At 37.8% G+C, this 15,700-nt stretch overlaps 1 protein-coding gene across 3 annotated transcripts in view; it reads left to right on the top strand.

Moving 5' to 3' along the window:
• Nucleotides 1-13,783, top strand: part of TLCD4 (TLC domain containing 4) — a 95,271-nt gene extending 81,488 nt beyond the window's left edge. For all 3 annotated transcript variants that reach the window (XM_049616768.1, XM_049616767.1, XM_049616769.1), the window contains exon 7: nucleotides 8,658-13,783. In XM_049616768.1, coding sequence (XP_049472725.1) covers nucleotides 8,658-8,976 — 319 coding nt within the window. In that variant the 3' untranslated portion in view covers nucleotides 8,977-13,783. The remainder of the gene's footprint in view (nucleotides 1-8,657) is intronic.
• The last annotated feature ends 1,917 nt before the right edge of the window (nucleotides 13,784-15,700 follow it).

Here is a 15,700-nt window from a genome sequence, read left to right as displayed (position 1 = left end):
ACAATCCTAGAGGGAACAGTGTCCCGGGTGTACATTTTTGCAGATCTTTCTGGTGTCTGGCATGATGGTATTTAGCTGGATTCTCAGGGCTGGCTCTTGTTTTCAGTCTGTTGTGAAATGTTGTTTTGGTAGAAGCACATGAAAAAAAACAAAAAACAAAAAACCCTGGCCTCTCAGAGTTAATAATGTAGTAGGAAAAGGTAGAAACACTTTAGTAGCCTTTTCACATAATTGTGGATATTCTTCTTGAACATTACACCAAAATATACCAAGAGGTAGTTTCTTAAAGGTTAGTTAAATGTAGAATCTGAAACCATATCAACAAACTTTCTATACATAGTTACATTCAAGTCCATTGGTCTTTCTTGCGCTTTGAATCTTTTGCACATGCCTAATTATGTAACATCATGCCTTGGTCATTTGGCCGTTTGGGTCGCTGAGTTATGTAGGTCTTCCAAATGTTGGTACGTTTATTAGTAATATTAAAAAAAGTCACATTAGTATCACCACTGATCTCGTTTAAAAAGTCTAAGTATTGGGAGGCTACCAAATTCATAGTGGCAGATAAAAATTTTCCAAAATTCTGATTTTCATTTGAAAGTTCAAATTCTGTTATTGGCAACAAATACAAGCTTCTTCTCTCGATGTGACAAACTCACTTTTCATTTTTGAGAAAACGCCTGCCAAATACCCGAGTTGAAATAACCATAGTTTTTCAGGGTTTTTTTTTTTTCAAGTACAAATGATGGTCCATGGAAAAAGCATGTAGTTTAGCTCACAATTCAAATCATCATCCAAGGGTATTTCCTCCAGACAACTATTATACTTCGTAGCAGACGTGTGTTGTATATACTTCCCATTTTATCACACAGAATATTAAAACGATATACTCAAAGGCCATGATGCAATGAAATTATTATTCTTCATTAGGGGCATTCTTAAGTGAAACTGGCTTTACCCCCCCCCCCCTTTTTTTTTAACTTTGTCCTTTTTTTTCTTTTTTTTTTTTTACTCCCTTGTTTTGTTTTAAACTGCAAGAGTCTGGCAGGAGAGAATACAATGTCTACTAGTACCATTTTGTGCCAATGTCATGATTTGCACTAAGATCCCAGGTTTATCTACCAGTGCTTTGCACCGTCGTTATAGAAATCAACCCAAGGAGCAAGGTGGATAATATTTTAATATTATTATGAAAATAGTTTTCCCCTGTACCCCCTCCAAAAAGTCTCAGAGGTCCAGGGACCACATTTTAAGATCTATCATTGATTGATATTTGCCATGCAAGTCTTCACCTGAGAAGGTGGGAGCTATCTTTAAAATGTTTTGGGATGATTTTAGAAGTGGGTGGGGAGGGGAGGCCCTCCATTCAAGCAGGAAGAAATGAACACGAGTTTTTAAAAAGTGAGATAAACATGCCATGTGAAAGAGAAACCCAGACTTGTGGGATTAAAGAGTATGCCTTAGGAAGAGGATGGATAGGCATAGAGGGTATTGAGTGTCAGAGAGAGCTGATTGAACTTGATCCAGTGGACAGTGAGAATGTAGTCTAGCAGAGGAAGACATTCTGAAAATAGCCCTGAGTTAATTGTAGTTTTTGGTATTTGTAGGATAGATTGGAAGATTGGAGGCAAAATGTAGAGTTAGGAGGTTAGCAGACAGCTCTTAGTTTTGTGAATGAATGGTGTGATTTCATTAGTCCTGAAAATAAATAGGAGTCCAAATTAGGCTGTGGGGATAGAGAAAAGACAATGAAATAGAGATTTTCAGGGAAGAAAAGGGGATTTTGGCAATGGATGAGAAATTAGAGGTAGATAAAAGGGATGAGTTTAAGATCACTTAATTATATACCTTTGAGGAATTGACCCACGAAAAGAGACAGGGTATGAGGAAGACTGGGGGCGGGGAAGGTGGTGGATTTGGCCTGGAGATGTCAGATAAGAGGACAAACAGAGCATCTGAGTGGAAATGTAGTGAGAGGTACAGAGAGGAATTTTGGGATGATCAGGTAGAGGTGACATTTGAAACCATGAGAAAAGATGGCATTTAAATGATGAGTGTCTAGAATTGAAGCATAAGATAAGGAAGACTACATATAATGAAGGAATAGTTTAGAAGGGGAAGGAGAGCCAAAATAATATTGGGGTGTGGGGCAACTTCTCTAAAATTAAGTTCCTGAACCCCTAAAATTTCAGGATTAATATTAAATACTAGTGTTTACATGCCTGAAAGAATTACATTTGCAACCAGGATATAACCAGGGTCAGCTCACTGCCCAGTCTCTGTGTAGAGTCCCAGAAACAGTACAGCATCCAAAACCTTTTTGGAGTTTTTCCAAGGGTGTCAACAAAGATCGTTTGTTACTCACAGAAACACTTCTTAAAATTCTCTTCGCTCCTCTTGAACTCACAATATCTCCGAGACCCTGCAGTTTTCCCAAGGCTCATTCAAACTTCTGATCCTTAACTCCCAACTCCAGAAACTCCCCGAACCATTGCTGTGTGGAGGGATTGATTCTATGATCCCATCCTCTTTCCTCACGTTTTTTCTTTCTCTATCTGCAAAGAACCTTCCTGCTCTTTCCAGATGTGAATTACACCAAATAATACCTTGTTTTTACATGATTTGTAGTTAGTACCACACTCTGCACAGTTAATTCCCAGGACTTAATTAAAAGATTCAATTTTCTTTAGAAGGGCAGTGGAGGAAGAAGTGCTAAATGACCAAAGACAGATTTTTCTCTGTGGGGTTGGGTGAAGATTATAAACGCCTACAATTTGCTATCTTTTCTGTACACCTGTCTTAGTAATAACTGTGGATGGTGGGTAAAAGAGTGTTTTCCCTCTGTTCTTTCTTCTCACATGCATGTCTTCCTTCTTCTTCCTGCCCGTTTCCCTTTCAGCTTCAATACATATGTTCACAAACTGTTAGCCTTTATTTGATGGAATGAAAGTGTGTTCGAATTAGGGAAGAAGTAGATGCCAACAAAATAAGTGGTCCTTGTGATGTGAGAGAGGAAGATAAGAGTATATAAATATTATTTCACCTTGTATTAATATAGGAGCTCTTCCCTTTAAAAGAGACTGACTTAAAGACCAGGCACTAGTCACATGGAAAAATTGGCAGACGATGAATATCGTTGGTGATTGCATAGTAAAGCCAAAGGACAAATTCCATAAGTCTGGATTTTTACATAATCACCCTTCCACACAATCAAAAATTTGGAAAGTACACGAAGTGCTTGGAGAACAGGAAGTAGTCTGGACCAAATATAGGACTTATGAAAAGAGAAAAGGCTAGAATCAAGGGAGACCAGTTAGGTCAATGTAGTCATCGAGGTAAGACATACTGAGGACCAAAAATTATAATGGCAGCAGCGGGAATGGAATGAATCAGGAAGGGATAAGGAAGACTTTTAGCAAATAAAATAGACAGGGCTTGGTTACAGACTGTGGAAATAGTCTAGGGTGACTGCAAGTTTCTGATTGGGATGACTAAGTCATTGGTGACACCGTTGTTGAAGATTGGGAAGATCAGTAGGTATAAACTTCCAGTTATAAAATGAGTGGGGATGTAAGGTACAGTGTGAGGAATACAATCAATAATGTATCAGCTTTGTATGATGACAAACATTAACTAGACTTACTGTGGTGATCAATTCTGGTGTATACAAATGTGGAACCACTATGTTGTATACCTGAAACTAATATACTATGTTATGTCAACTATACTTCAGTTTCATCGATCAATAAAATCTACAAACCACGCACACGCACGCACACACGCACACACACATGCACACGCATTTTTCACAGAAAGACCTGAATTTGAACAAAGAAAAAGCAGACATTGGGATGCTTGTGACACACGAACACACAAACTGTACTGAAAAGATGGCCCCTGCACTCTTTCTAGTCTTATCTAGCTGTCTGAAATATGGCCATTTAATTATACAAAACAGTTTTGTATGGCTCAGTGTTATATGAAAGCTTGCTTGTGCAAATTCCTTAATTTTTATATTAGAATGGCATTTATTCATGAAAATAAAAATGTTTCCATGTATCAAAAACAAACAAACAAACAAATGATTGGGAGGGTCAGAAGAGAAACAGGCAGTTTTTGTGGTGGTGGTAATGTAGAGGAGGGGTTGCCAGGCAGGGAGTAAGGTATTGATTCTTGGCATGTTGAGTTTTAGGCATATTTGAGAATTTGTGATTTGTAAATGCTCACCAAAAATTAGGTGAAAATGTTCAACAGTAACTTAGAAATATGCAACTACAAGTAGTCTGTGTGAGAGAACTTGAAGTCAAAGATTTGTGCTAGGGTGGTGAGCCTCTGAGAGTGGATGAAATGACCTTGGTAGCACATATAGAAGGGAATGGTGTTTGGGAGACACACATATTTAAAAAATTTTTTTGTTTAATGTGTATATTTTGAGACAGGGAGAGACAGAGCACAAGCAGGGGAGGGGCAGAGAGAGAGGGAGACAGAATCCAAAGCAGGCTCCAGGCTTTGAGCTGTCAGCACAGAGCCCAGTATGGCTCTAACTCACGAATCATAAGATCATGACCTGAGCTGAAGTCAGACGCTTAACTGACTGAGCCACCCATGCGCCCCTGGGGGCACACATATTTAAGGGACAGGCAGAAGAAGTGGAGACTGAGAAGTGTGATTATAGGGAATGAAGAGGAAATAGTATCATGGAAGTCAGGAGAGACAGAAGTGTGATGGTTGGCAGTGTCATATGCTGTAGAAAGGCCACCTGAGATGAAGGCTAAGATGAGCCCACTGTCTTGGGCCTGGGGAAGCCGCTGGTGACCAGTTCCTTTGCAGGGGAATGTGATCATATTGTACTGGGCTGTGAAGTATCACAAAAATGTCTGTGAATATACTGTTGACTTCTCTTTCAAAAAGTTGATAGGGAAGACAAGCAGAGGAGAGACTTTTGGATTAGAATTGAGCATGTTGGTGAGAAAGAAGAAAGGATTGATCTAGATGGAACAGAGGAAGGGGAGAATTGATGGACTAAAGTCCCAGAAGGTGGAGTGGGGTCCTGAGAATGGCAAAGAAGTCTACATCTGAGTATAAAGGTAAAGGTGCCCGAAAAGAAGTTTCGAGACCCTGAGGTCAGAGTTTAGGGAATTCATGCTTGATGGAACCTTAATACCTCAGTAGTTAGAAGAGGCCAGTTCCTCTGCAGAGACTAAGAGGTAGAAAGGAATGAGGAAGAGAAGTGACTTGAGTGCTGACACAGAGGTTGGAAGCACTTTATGGAGAGTGTAGAGTTAAGTAAAGGGACTAAAGCAAACTTGAGAATTCAACAGAAGCCCAGCTCTCTTTAAATTATAGTTGTGCCTGCCATTTCCCTTAATATCCATATGGGTGAGGAGGGGCGCCTGGCTGGCTCAGTCAGTTAAATGTCCAACTTCGGCTCAGGTCATGATCTCACAGTTTGTGGGTCCGAACCCTGCGTTCGGCTCTGTGCTGACAGCCCAGAGCCTGGAACCTGCTTCAGATTCTCTCTCAGCCCCTCCCCTGCTCATGCTCTGACCGTCCTTCTCTCAAAAATAAACATTTAAAAAAATATATGTGGGTGAGGAATAGTTATTTATTGAGTTCTTAATACGGCAGGGGGAGATTCTTACTGTGTGTTGTAACAGCTTCCTAGCAGAAAGGAGGTCCTGTCGTCGTCCCCAGGTTTGTAGAGCTAGACCTGAGGCATAGAGGTCAATAACAGGAAAGCCTGTGCAGGCGTTAAGTGGCAGAGGCAGGCTCTGAGCCCTGGCAGCCTGTCTGCAGACCACAGCACCCACCTGCGGTGTACGTGATGTGCCTGGGAAAGCTGGTGTGATGAGCTTTTGGAGGTAGGCAACAAAGGTGGGATGGGTGAAGTGGCGAGAGACCTGAGGGCGCTGATAGGTCTTCTGAAGCCAACCAAGGTCAGGGAGGTAGGAACGGAAGTAATCAAAGTCTGAAGGCTGATACTGAGGGACTTGAGAGTCAGGAGGTCAAAGAATGGCTTTAGGTGGAAATGGGCAAAGTGAAATGTGGGATGCTAAGGGTTGTGATGACAGAGGTCATTTGAGTGATCCCAAGGCCACCGTATAGTCGAAGAGGTGAATGGCTGAGGGTAACGGGAAATCCTTGGAGTAGAGGAGACTGTAGGATGGAAGATCTGGATTAGAACAAAAGATTTTGACTTGACTGCTTCAGTGACGCTTTTCCCATTTGTGATATTTTATTAATTTGACCATTGCTGCCTAAATAGTTTCTCTTTTAATTGTCTTGAATAATTGAGCTTCTCTCTTGTCACCCTACGTACACTTAGAAATTGTAACATACCTCTTATCCTACCAATTACTCCTACTTGATCTTTTGATCTCTCTTAGTAAAATATTTTAAGGTTTTCTTAACTGTTAAACTTTAGCTACCGAGGTTGAGCAGTTTCTAGCTTAGTCGTAACTAATTCAGCCAAGTTAAATATTAAGATACATGGACATATTTTACTATAGTTACAACTTAATCTCTAAAATAATGAGGTAAAATTAGGCAAGATCTTTTTTTTAAGGAGAAAAAAGTAGAATAGAGAAAGTACTGCAATTTTAAAAAGAAGCTTTATTTAAGAATAATTTTAGGGGTGCCTGGGTGGCTCATTTGGTTAAGCGTCCGACTTCAGCTCAGGTCATGATCTCACAGTTCATGAGTTCGAGCTCCATGTCGGGCTCTGTGCTGACAACTCAGAGCCCTGGAGCCTGCTTCAGATTCTGTGTCTCCCCCTCTCTCTGCCCCTCCCCTGTTCGTGCTCGGTCTCTCAAAAATGAACAAACATTGAAAAAAATAATTTTAGACGTCTCCAAAAGTTGCAAGGATGTTACAGAAGGTTCCCAAAGACTCCTCTCTGTTGTGATGGTTTCTCAGACTTTGGTTGTTTTTTGAGGAGTCCCGGTCAGGTGTTTTGTAGAGTAGTTCTCAATTTGGATTTGTCTCATGTTTTCCTCATCATTAGACTCGGGTTATGGGTTTTTGGAGGAAGACCGTGTAAGTAAAGTGCCATTCTCACGACAGCGTGCCAGGCCTGAACACTATAAACATGACTTATCACTGTTGATGTTCACCTTGCTCACCTGGCTGAAGTAGAGTTTGTCACATTTCTGTTTTAAAGTTACTCTTACTACATCACCTGCCTTCTATACTGAACTCTGGAAGGGAGTCCCTGTGAATAGCAGTGGGGAGTTATGTTTCAACTCGTTGAGGTTACAATATCTACATAAATCATTTGTAATTATTCTGTACAGGATATTTATCTTTTCTCCTCCAATCATTAATTCCTTCATTTGTTTATATTACTATGGATCCATGAATATTTATTTTATACATCAGGTTTTTTTTTTTAAATACAATACCACATTATTTATTCATTGTTTACTTTGTTCAGAATGTTACAGCTTTTGCCATTGAATTCTTTCACTTGGCTTCTGTGGCCCTTTGATATAACCTTATCATTTTGCTTTTGAGCACTTTCTTACTTTCTGGTAGTAAAAAATATTCTAGATCCATATTGTATGTATGTTTGCATTCATTTTTTTGTGTGGACATAAATCAGTTGGGAAAAGTACCTAAGAGTGTGATTGCTGGGTTGTATGCTATGAATATGTTTAGCATTGTAACTGCCATATTGTTTTCCGAAGTGGCTTTACCATTTTATTCTCACCAGCAATGCTTGAGGGTTCCTGTTGTTCCATATCCTTGCCAGCAATCGGGATTTTCAGATTTTGGGATCTTAATTACGTTTATAAATATGCAGTAGTATCTCATTGTTTTAATTTACAGTTTTCTAATGACCAATGATGTTGAACATCTTATCATATTCTTATTTTCCTTTTGTGTATCTTCCCTGATGAGGTGTTTAAGGTCTTTGGCCCATGTTTTAATTGGGTTGTTGCCTTATGGTTGAGTTGTAAGTGTTCTTTTCATACATTGGGTATATTATCCTGTATGTATTTTGAAATATTCTCTTCCAGTGTATGGGTGACTTTCACAGTGACTTTCACAGAGCAAGTTTTTAACTTTAGTAAAGTCCAACTTATCAACATTTTTTCCCCACGGTTTATGCTTTTGGTGTTATATCTAAAGTACTATCGCCAAACCTCAGATCATGCAGATTTTTTTCTGGGTTTTCTTCTAGAAGTTTCATAGTTTTTCATTTTACATTTATGTCTGTGGTTCATTTTGAGTTATTTTTTGTGCAAAGTGTGAGGTCTCTGTGTAGGTTCATCTTTCTGCATCTGAACATCCATTTGTTCCAGCTGTTTGTTGGAAAAATGATCCTTTCTCCATTGAATTACCTTTACACCATAGCCAAAAGTCAGCTCAGTATATTTCTGTGGGTCTATTTCCAAGCTAACACTGTTGATCTTTCACCAATGCCATGCTGTCTTGATAACTGTAGCTTTATATAGCAAGTCAGTCTTGAAAGTGGGTAGTATGAGTCTGCCAACTTTCTTCCTTTTCGGTATTGTGTTGGCTATTCTAGGCCCTTTGCCTCTCCATATAAATCTTAGGGGGATGTTCACTGAATTTTAAAAACTGGAAACTAAAATTAAAATGGTTAATCCTCAGCGATGCAGAGTAAATGTGATGCTTTTAAAAATTTTTTCCAGGTGGTTCTTTGAAGCTCTGAAGTATCCTAAGTTTTCCAAGGCTAACGTCATCAATGGAATTCTCATGACAGTGGTGTTCTTCATCGTGCGGATTGTCTCGATGCCTCCTTTTTATAGCTACATTTATTCTGTGTTAGGAACAGAAGCCTACATAAGGCTTGGATTTTTAACCCAATGCTCCTGGATCTCTACTTGTATTGTTTTGGATGTGATGAATGTCATGTGGATGATCAAAATTACAAAAGGTTGCGTCAAAGTCATCTCTCTCATCAGACAAGAGAAAGCCAAAAGTAGTCTTCAGAATGGAAAACTTGACTAAAAGTTGGCTATTGATAAGCATACTTTATTACTACCCGCATTATATCTACTGATAGGATGAATTCTCGGCATGTTCTTGTGCTTCTTATTAATTATACTTGTTATCGAGGGTTTCAGTGCTTTCTTTTTTTTTAACCTTTAGAAAAGAGAAACTAAAACTTAGCTTTTAGTCCAAAATTTCGTTTCTGATTTTCTTCTGCATTATAAGCATGGATAAAATCTTAAAGGTTCAAATAAAAAAATTATAAATATAGTGGCGAATCGTTCCAGAAATCTGTTAACCTGCATTGGTATTTTTCTCTGTGAAAAGATGACTATTCTAATTTGATGCGCTTGTTTTGTGTCACCAGGTTTTCTGAAAGAATGGAAACTGCTTTTAAATTTGTAAATAGTTCTCAACCTTTCGTTGTACTGCGCTCATTTTGTGCTATGGCTGTCAATACCTGTGGAGGGTTTAATTTCTGAATTGTTGAGCTGTTCTTTTTCTTAGGCTATTAGTAATAATGTATTTTTTTGTTTAGATATTCTATCATCTATTAATGGTGAAGTATTTTGCTTGCTTTGGGAATATTTAATTAGTTCAGTCATGGAAAATACTTCTTTCATTTTTCGATTTTTCAGACCTCACTTTATTATTTCTATTTTTAACATTTTATCAAAGTACTGCTTTTTTATTTGTAGTAAGGCTTAAGACAGATCTTTCAGAGCTCCTTGAGAGATGAATTCCTCTTTCTAAAAATGCATGTTGTAGATGACTATTTAGGCTAATAAGAGGAATCATTAAGAAAAAAGCTTTAACACTGCTGTCTCGGTTTCCCTGGCACTTTTTCCATGAAAAAAAAATATGATTTCTATTTGCAAAACCTCCCCTAAGTTCAGAACCCAACATCATCAGCACCAAAGTGTTATGCAGTATGTATATATCATGCTCCTAAGGTAGGCCTCTCCTTGATGAGACCAAAACTCTAAAAAATCAGTATTCACATTTTACTCACAGTTCACACCCATGCTTGCTTAGTCAATATTTTGAGTGCTTTGACTTTCTATCTTTCCTAAAGTACAGGGGAAAAAAAATAGTTAATTTAATCCAAGTATTCTGATCATCAATATTCTTGTCTTATGCGATAATACATGACTAGGGACTCTGGTTTTTTGTTTTTTGGGTTTTGTGTGTGTGTGTGTGTGTGTGTGTGTGTGTGTGTGTGTGTGTAAGTATATGTTTGCTTTTTCTTTGATTCTTGCAACCCAAATATAGAATTATATAGTTATCTATTATTGCCTTTATTTTTCTCAAGTACTTGACTTTAATGATTGTTCTTACGTAAGAAAAAAAGAAATTTAACCAGTGACAGATACTTGAATTTAATTGAACCCAAACCAAAAGATCGAATCCACTCAGTTTCTCAGTTGGTAGAAGAATGATTCTCTTTTCATTGTTCATGTTATGATGAATCAACTTTGATTTAATTTGACTTGATTTGATTTGATTTGATTTGATCTGGCTGTCTAATGCAGATAGAGCCTGATAAGTTTTAGACCATTTAAAGAAGGTAATTGAAATCTCAGTCAGTGAGAAAATCAAATTGATCAGCTTATACTAGGTATACTTATTTTTGAATGACTTAAAGTAATGTAAAGTATAGGTATTTGCTTTTAAAGCTACTGATATTACATTCATAATTTGTTACCAAATTTTGTGCCTTCCACATCATAGGCACTTAAATGTGTATTGGTGGTTTAGAGAGGGTAGGAAAGCACATGGTTTTATCTTGTTCTTTTCTTGCTCTTTTGCAAGAAAACTAACTTTTTAAAAGGAACACATTTATATTAGAAAACTATTTTGGAAATCAATTCCTTTAGAAAGAAGCAAAACTTGAAATAAATATTTTTGACTCTTTGGATATTTCTATAGTTTCTGAACAGATTTTAAACCCACCACAAAATGAAGTCAGTATAAAGCAATATATTGCAATGTATTGTAATATAAAACTCACTGCTCAGTGAGTTTCCATATAGTAGTTTGGGTTTTTATGCTTGCTACTTCATGCTTAAAACTTCATTTTTACTTTCATTGACAGTACTTTTCATCAGTATAGCTGCTCAGTGAGCAAGTGTGTTTAAAATAGCAATGCTTTGAACTAAAGTTTGTCATTCCCTTGGTCAGCAATTCTTATTTTATGCTGGCTGCATGACAGCTAATTCAACATCCAGATTCAATACCCAAAAGTAGAAGCTCCATGTTTCCTCTCACAACGCACATGAAATGGAAGAGACACTGCAAACTGCCATGCTACTTTAAATCAGATTTTCATAGGAACTATACTTCGCTCTTCTAGGATTGTGTCCACCTACCTAAGATACAAGGCGTTAAAGACAGAACATATCATTTATTGAACGATGAATTTTTCATTTATTAAATGACAAACTTTTGCTAGACATTTTACATATTAAATATTTTGACTACATGGATTAATTTAAATGATTCTATTAGGCGTTCTGATATTTAACAACTCTATTAAAATATTTGTAGAACATAAAAGCAAATTGGTATAAATTTTTAAGCAACTCTATTTTTATAGAAAAAGATTAGTGACAACCTGTAACTATAAAGATGTTCTTTGAACATGTAGTAGTCTAAAAAAATAAACGATTCTTACAAAATTTTGGAAATGAATGAAAATCAGCATGCAAGATCATAGATTCTGCATCTGATATTTGGGAGAATTTAAAAATTATGAGTTTGAGTTCATAGAGTTTGCATTCTTGTGTCGAAAATCTTTCTAGTGAGTATTGTTTGCATTTATTTAAAACTCAAAATGGAGTTACATATGAGTAAAAAAAAATAACTCCTGCATCAGTTGTGTCTTGATACCTTATAGTGAGTTAAGATGCAATTTTTATTCCACCTGTTTTATTCCACCTGTTTGGTTTTGTTGTTTCATGGGCTAGCACTGTGTTAAGAGAAATAATAATGTCTTCACCATTCCTAAGGGTGACTGATATACTGTGGATGCCCCAGAACTATTGTAAAGGTCTAGTTTTAAAAACTGCCCAGTATATGGGTGTTTGAATCAAATCCTTTTCTAAATTTTAATCTACTTGATTCAATCGTTTGCTAAACTATCAGTTTTTAAATTGGATACTTTCTTTGAGGTGTATCCGGTGTTTGGAGAACCGTCCCTTCACGGGCATGAAGGGCCAGCTTTATGCGTTACACCATTTGTCATCCTGCGTTAGAAACAGTCTTATGGAGATGTCTAGGGGAGAGTTGTAATATTCATGTTCTGTTTTGCTTTTGAGGGAAATAAACATGTTCCAAAAGACACTATTAAAATAAACGTTTGAACAAATTTCTGTTTCTAGGTTACTCTTAACTCCAATACATAAATATACATATGAATTGGCTTATCAGTGGTTTACTCTGTTGCTTGAAATGGAAAAGTCCATGTCATTGTTGACATCATCACTTATATTCATGGAAGACTATGCATTTATATGTTTTGAATTCCAGAAGAAGCAAACTCGTAGAATTTTATCAGAAATGTGGCACAGTGTTTCTCCGCAGTTATGAACCAGCACAGCAGTGAGACCCCTCCTGTGTCTGGAGACCGTGGGCACACGCACAAACCACCCAGCCTTACCCACAGCTGGTTGACGACAGGCACACTAAAGCTACCGAAAGTGAGTTTTGACACGAAACATACGTAGTACGTGTGAGAACAGTGGGAAGCCAGCAGGACCTGGAGTTGGAGACACCACGACTTATTTTCCCTTAAAAGTCATGATGCTCCTCCATCATGTAGAAGTTTCTTTCTGAATCCTCCCAGCCCTTCCATCTCCTCCTCTTAACACCCTGACGATTTTATCGGCACCTCCATCTCTTATGCCAACACCTTTCAATGTCAACTCTTGAGGCTTCCCCATGCCCTTAAGCTTCCCAGCCTATTGTGGCAAATTTCAAAGTATTCAAGCATGTTCTTCTGGGGCGGGGGGTGGGGGCGAAGCATTACAGTAAGTTTAAGTGGGAATCAGACAAACCATAATTGCTAAGAGGCTATCGGAAGCCATTTAGTACTTAATAACACTTGTTACAAGATGAGACAAGGCTAATGAGACTATAGTTTTATTGAGAAACATCTGTAGTCTCTTTCTTAAACTGGCTCAGCAGGAAGAGCTTTAGAATACGTTTCAGCTGGGGAGTCATTGCAGGCATGCACATTATCTAAATGCTCTTCCTTAGACCCTATGACTGGAAGAGGAGGAACTGAGGTGTCTGGCAGCGTTACTGAGTCCTGCTCTTTAGTTGACCAAATTTAGTTATGGTCGTGTATCCTTTAAAAACAAGCTGACCAGCAAGTGGATTACTCAGCATATTTTACAAGTGCAACACCCAAGGACTTGAGCCCTGTCCCTTTCCAGCCTAGACTTCCAACTGCCTCTATATAGCCTTGGTAGTAAGTTGTACCTGTATTTGAAGATATTTTGGATAACAATGAAGAACTGAAGGCTAGCTGCTAAAGATTGGGTTGTTTGCATTGAAAATGTTTACACTGATTCCCTTGAGCAATAGACAATTTTGATATCAGGCCCTATATATAAGACCAAAAACAATGAGAAATATTTCTAAATCTTAAAGATAGAAATACAATACCTCTGGCTAAAAACTCGTTAATTATCATCCGTATATGTTTTTCTTTATATCTTTACATAATTCTTTCTGTAATTAAGCACGCGTTAGGTGTTTGCTGCTTCTTGGTTAATGAAGCCTGAAAATATAACTGTAAATAAAATATGCTATATTTTTTCTGTTTCTTGCTTGGTTTGCTTCTAGTGTGGTCATATCTGCTTTTTACTTAAGGAATTTTTGCACAGATAATATTCTCTTACTGACTTGTAACTAGGATGGTTATGAGGTTTTTCTGGTAATTATTAGAATTTGTAAAAGTAACCTTTAGACATAGATTTCGTTTGAAAAAGTTACTCGAAAATTGCAGCAAATATGATAGCCATAGTGATATATACAATTTTTTTTCTGGGAATATATACAACATTACTACTTAATTGTTAGAACGATTTTGGAAGTCTTTCAAAATACATTTAACACTTTGAGAACACGCCTTCTAATTTATTTCCATAAGGCTGAATGAAGAACTTTGTTTTCTTTACAAAATGTGAGACTTGGTAATTTACACATCAGTGTTCTTCAGATTTATCAGCATTTAAAATAGCAATTTAGTATTCTTTACTTTCGTCTCTGGTTGTGCTTAATTTGGAGGGGATTACTTAATATCTCTAGGTAATTCCCTTAACATTTTCAAATGTTTGTATACTTTATATGTGTGCCAATTTAAGGTATATGCAACTTCTAAGCAATAATCTGCATGTTATACAAGGTTGGCATTCCTTTATCATGACAATTTTATTTGATATGAATTTTAAGAATGTGTATAAAATCAATATCCTATATATAAATCATCCCACCTCCCAAGGAAAACCTTCAGATTTTCTTGTGTTAGAACACTAATGTGGTGCGAAGCTTTGTATTTTGTGAGAGAAAATTAATAAAACCACAGTTATTTAGTGCAAAAGTTCGAGTCTGCAAAGTGTACACTTTAATAGTAATTAATGAATACATTGATGAGAAAAATTACTTTCCTCCAACCCAATCCTCTCTTCTAGCTCTTGAATCCTAAAGCTCCTATTTATTCTTCACGATGCTTATAGGACTTGTTCACTCTGCTCCCTCCCTTCTCTCCCTGAGGTCCCCACCTTGGAACAACCCAGAAGGCCCAGCAGACAGCATAGTCATGCTTGTTGATGGAAGGAATGGCGCTATCTAATCAATAGGCTCTTTTAGATTAGGTAAAACTTTGGCAGTTATGTTTTTAATCTCCCTCCCCATGTCCTTTAGGCCTCTCATGCGGTCTCAAGTGTTTTTTGCCAAATGTCTTGGCTGAAATTCCTCCCTTCTCAAATTGCCCCTGGCCTTAATCTTGCATCTTGGTCCGAGAATATCCAGTAGATCAGGAAGCAGAGAGCTAATTGAATAGAATACTGAAGTGGTTTGGCCTTTGGAAAGAGTATCATGAGTCATGCTTCAGAACATGCCTAAAATGTTGTGTCAAGACTGGCAAAGGAACAGCTGAATTTCAAAATTAAAATAGCAGCCACAGCTGTTAGTGGAGATAGGCCACAGGTAAAATTACAAGGACTGAAAACCCCTCGAAGCAAGTGTAAATGGGTGCTCTCTCTCTCACACCTCAGGCGGTCTCAAAGATGAGCCACCCTTTATTTCCTGTTCCTTAGTCTTTACCAAAGTGAACTTACTGCTTTCCCTCCCTGTCACGGGTCTTAGACATGCACAAAATAAGCAAGTTGGCAAATTTGCAATTTCCCCCCATTCTAGTAACTGATAATCTGTTCCTAGATGCTCCTCACAAATCACTCTTCGCAGCTGCTTGAGTAGCCCATGGTTGCTTATGGCACAGTGCTACTAGGCTTGGAGCCTGACTCCCACCTTGGCGAAATAGCCCCTTCCTCTGTTCATCTGCCTCCCGCTAAATTCTTCCACGTCTAGTCTTGTCTTCTTACCCAATTATACCACTCCAGAAATTACCCGGGCAGTACTTTCAAAGAGGACTTGTAGGGAGAAATGAAATGTAATATGGATGATGGGCTGCATTTCTAGGGAGTATAAAGTTCAGGGATAGATGGAAATTTGGAAA

Source organism: Panthera uncia, assembly GCF_023721935.1.
Source record: "Panthera uncia isolate 11264 chromosome C1 unlocalized genomic scaffold, Puncia_PCG_1.0 HiC_scaffold_4, whole genome shotgun sequence".
Taxonomy (NCBI): Eukaryota; Metazoa; Chordata; class Mammalia; order Carnivora; family Felidae; genus Panthera; species Panthera uncia.
The sequence above is the reverse complement of the archived record's forward strand: the minus strand, read 5'-3'. Positions and strand labels throughout refer to the sequence as shown.